The 1,246-nt window shown below is 43.7% G+C and overlaps 1 protein-coding gene across 1 annotated transcript in view; it reads left to right on the top strand.

Moving 5' to 3' along the window:
* The first annotated feature begins 687 nt into the window (after window positions 1-687).
* The window catches only part of stmA (Protein EFR3 homolog stmA), a 7,517-nt gene continuing 6,958 nt past the window's right edge, over window positions 688-1,246 (top strand). Inside the window, exon 1 of the mRNA XM_018032758.2 lies at window positions 688-937. Coding sequence (XP_017888247.1) covers window positions 856-937 — 82 coding nt within the window. The 5' untranslated portion in view covers window positions 688-855. The remainder of the gene's footprint in view (window positions 938-1,246) is intronic.

The raw sequence follows: 1,246 nt of genomic DNA, 5'->3' as shown, positions 1-1,246 counted from the left end.
CTTTACAAGAAAGGTCGTATGCCATCTTCCCGAACTCGTTAAATATCGAAGTTAGAAGAAAAACAACTTTTATTTGAATCATTTTTCGCAATTTTGGAAAAATAAATTTTCGTCTGCGTCAATTCTTAATTGGATATTTCCTTCTATACTTTTTAGCACGTAGCTATTTATTATTAGCATTATTCTTCCGACGTCTAATTTCTTTTTAATTATAGGAAATGCGTTTTTCTAAGGTACGTAAACTTTTGGGATTGACTGTATAGCCAATACATCCTTAACTGATTGGTACCACGTCTGGACGCTTTCGTCGACGTCCTACAAAGAAGAGCATACAACCCGCGGAAATTATTTGTATATTTGGCCAAAACCAGTCAAAATTACTTCCTTGGGCAATCTAGCGTTAACAAGAAAGACTTATGAAACCCCGGAAGTTTATCTGCTATAATTGACGAATTGCCTCCAGCATAAATTCGTGTTATACGAACTGCGTGTCCCGTGACACGTCCAGCTCTGTTTTGGCATTGATTTACAGCGGCCGCGACCCTGAGAGCGACCAGGCTTTATTAGCAGGGACGGCAGAGGCTCGCCGTCGAGGCGTCGTCAACCCTCCGCACAAGCGCACGCTCGTCGCCGTGACGTAGCCGGGGAAAGTACTGCCAAGGGTAGCCTCGCCTCGTGCGCGAAATGCGGGTTAGTGGGGCACGGGCGTCGCGACGCCGAGCGTCGCCTCGTTACCACCCGCCCTCGCCTCAAGTGAACTCGTGTTCGGCTCTCGGCCAGTCGAGTTCGGTTCTGGGAACGTGCGAGCGTCGATGACTAGGTGAAGTCACGCGTGCGGAATAAAAACGGGCCGAGATGGCTCTGATCAGATGCTGCCTCGACACGGAGATGCCCGATGTCTTCGAGTCGCTTGTAAGAAAGTGCACTGACCCAGGATGTGAGTACGAATTAACTTCATTTATATAACGATTAGTGAAACACTTGTGCCGCGATTACTTCACTGTAATCACACAGTATAACAAAAACAACACTGATGGATATATTACAATTTTTATCACACTTGTTCACACTTTTGTTGTTCACTAAAATTGCCCAAAACTGAGATTCTGAACACTGTCGACTTTCATATTGTTATTAGCTTCAATCAAGTAGTTTCACATTTTATTTATTATAAATGGACTGACAATGGCGGAGCTTTTGTGAAAATTATAAATAAAAGTATTTCGATTATAGTTTATGAACAGTC

The sequence above is a fragment of the Ceratina calcarata genome, unplaced genomic scaffold, assembly GCF_001652005.2.
Source record: "Ceratina calcarata isolate Rehan_Ccalc_2016 unplaced genomic scaffold, ASM165200v1 scaffold589.2, whole genome shotgun sequence".
NCBI classification, from domain to species: domain Eukaryota; kingdom Metazoa; phylum Arthropoda; class Insecta; order Hymenoptera; family Apidae; genus Ceratina; species Ceratina calcarata.
Note: the sequence above shows the minus strand (reverse complement) of the source record. Positions and strands in the feature narration are given on the sequence as shown.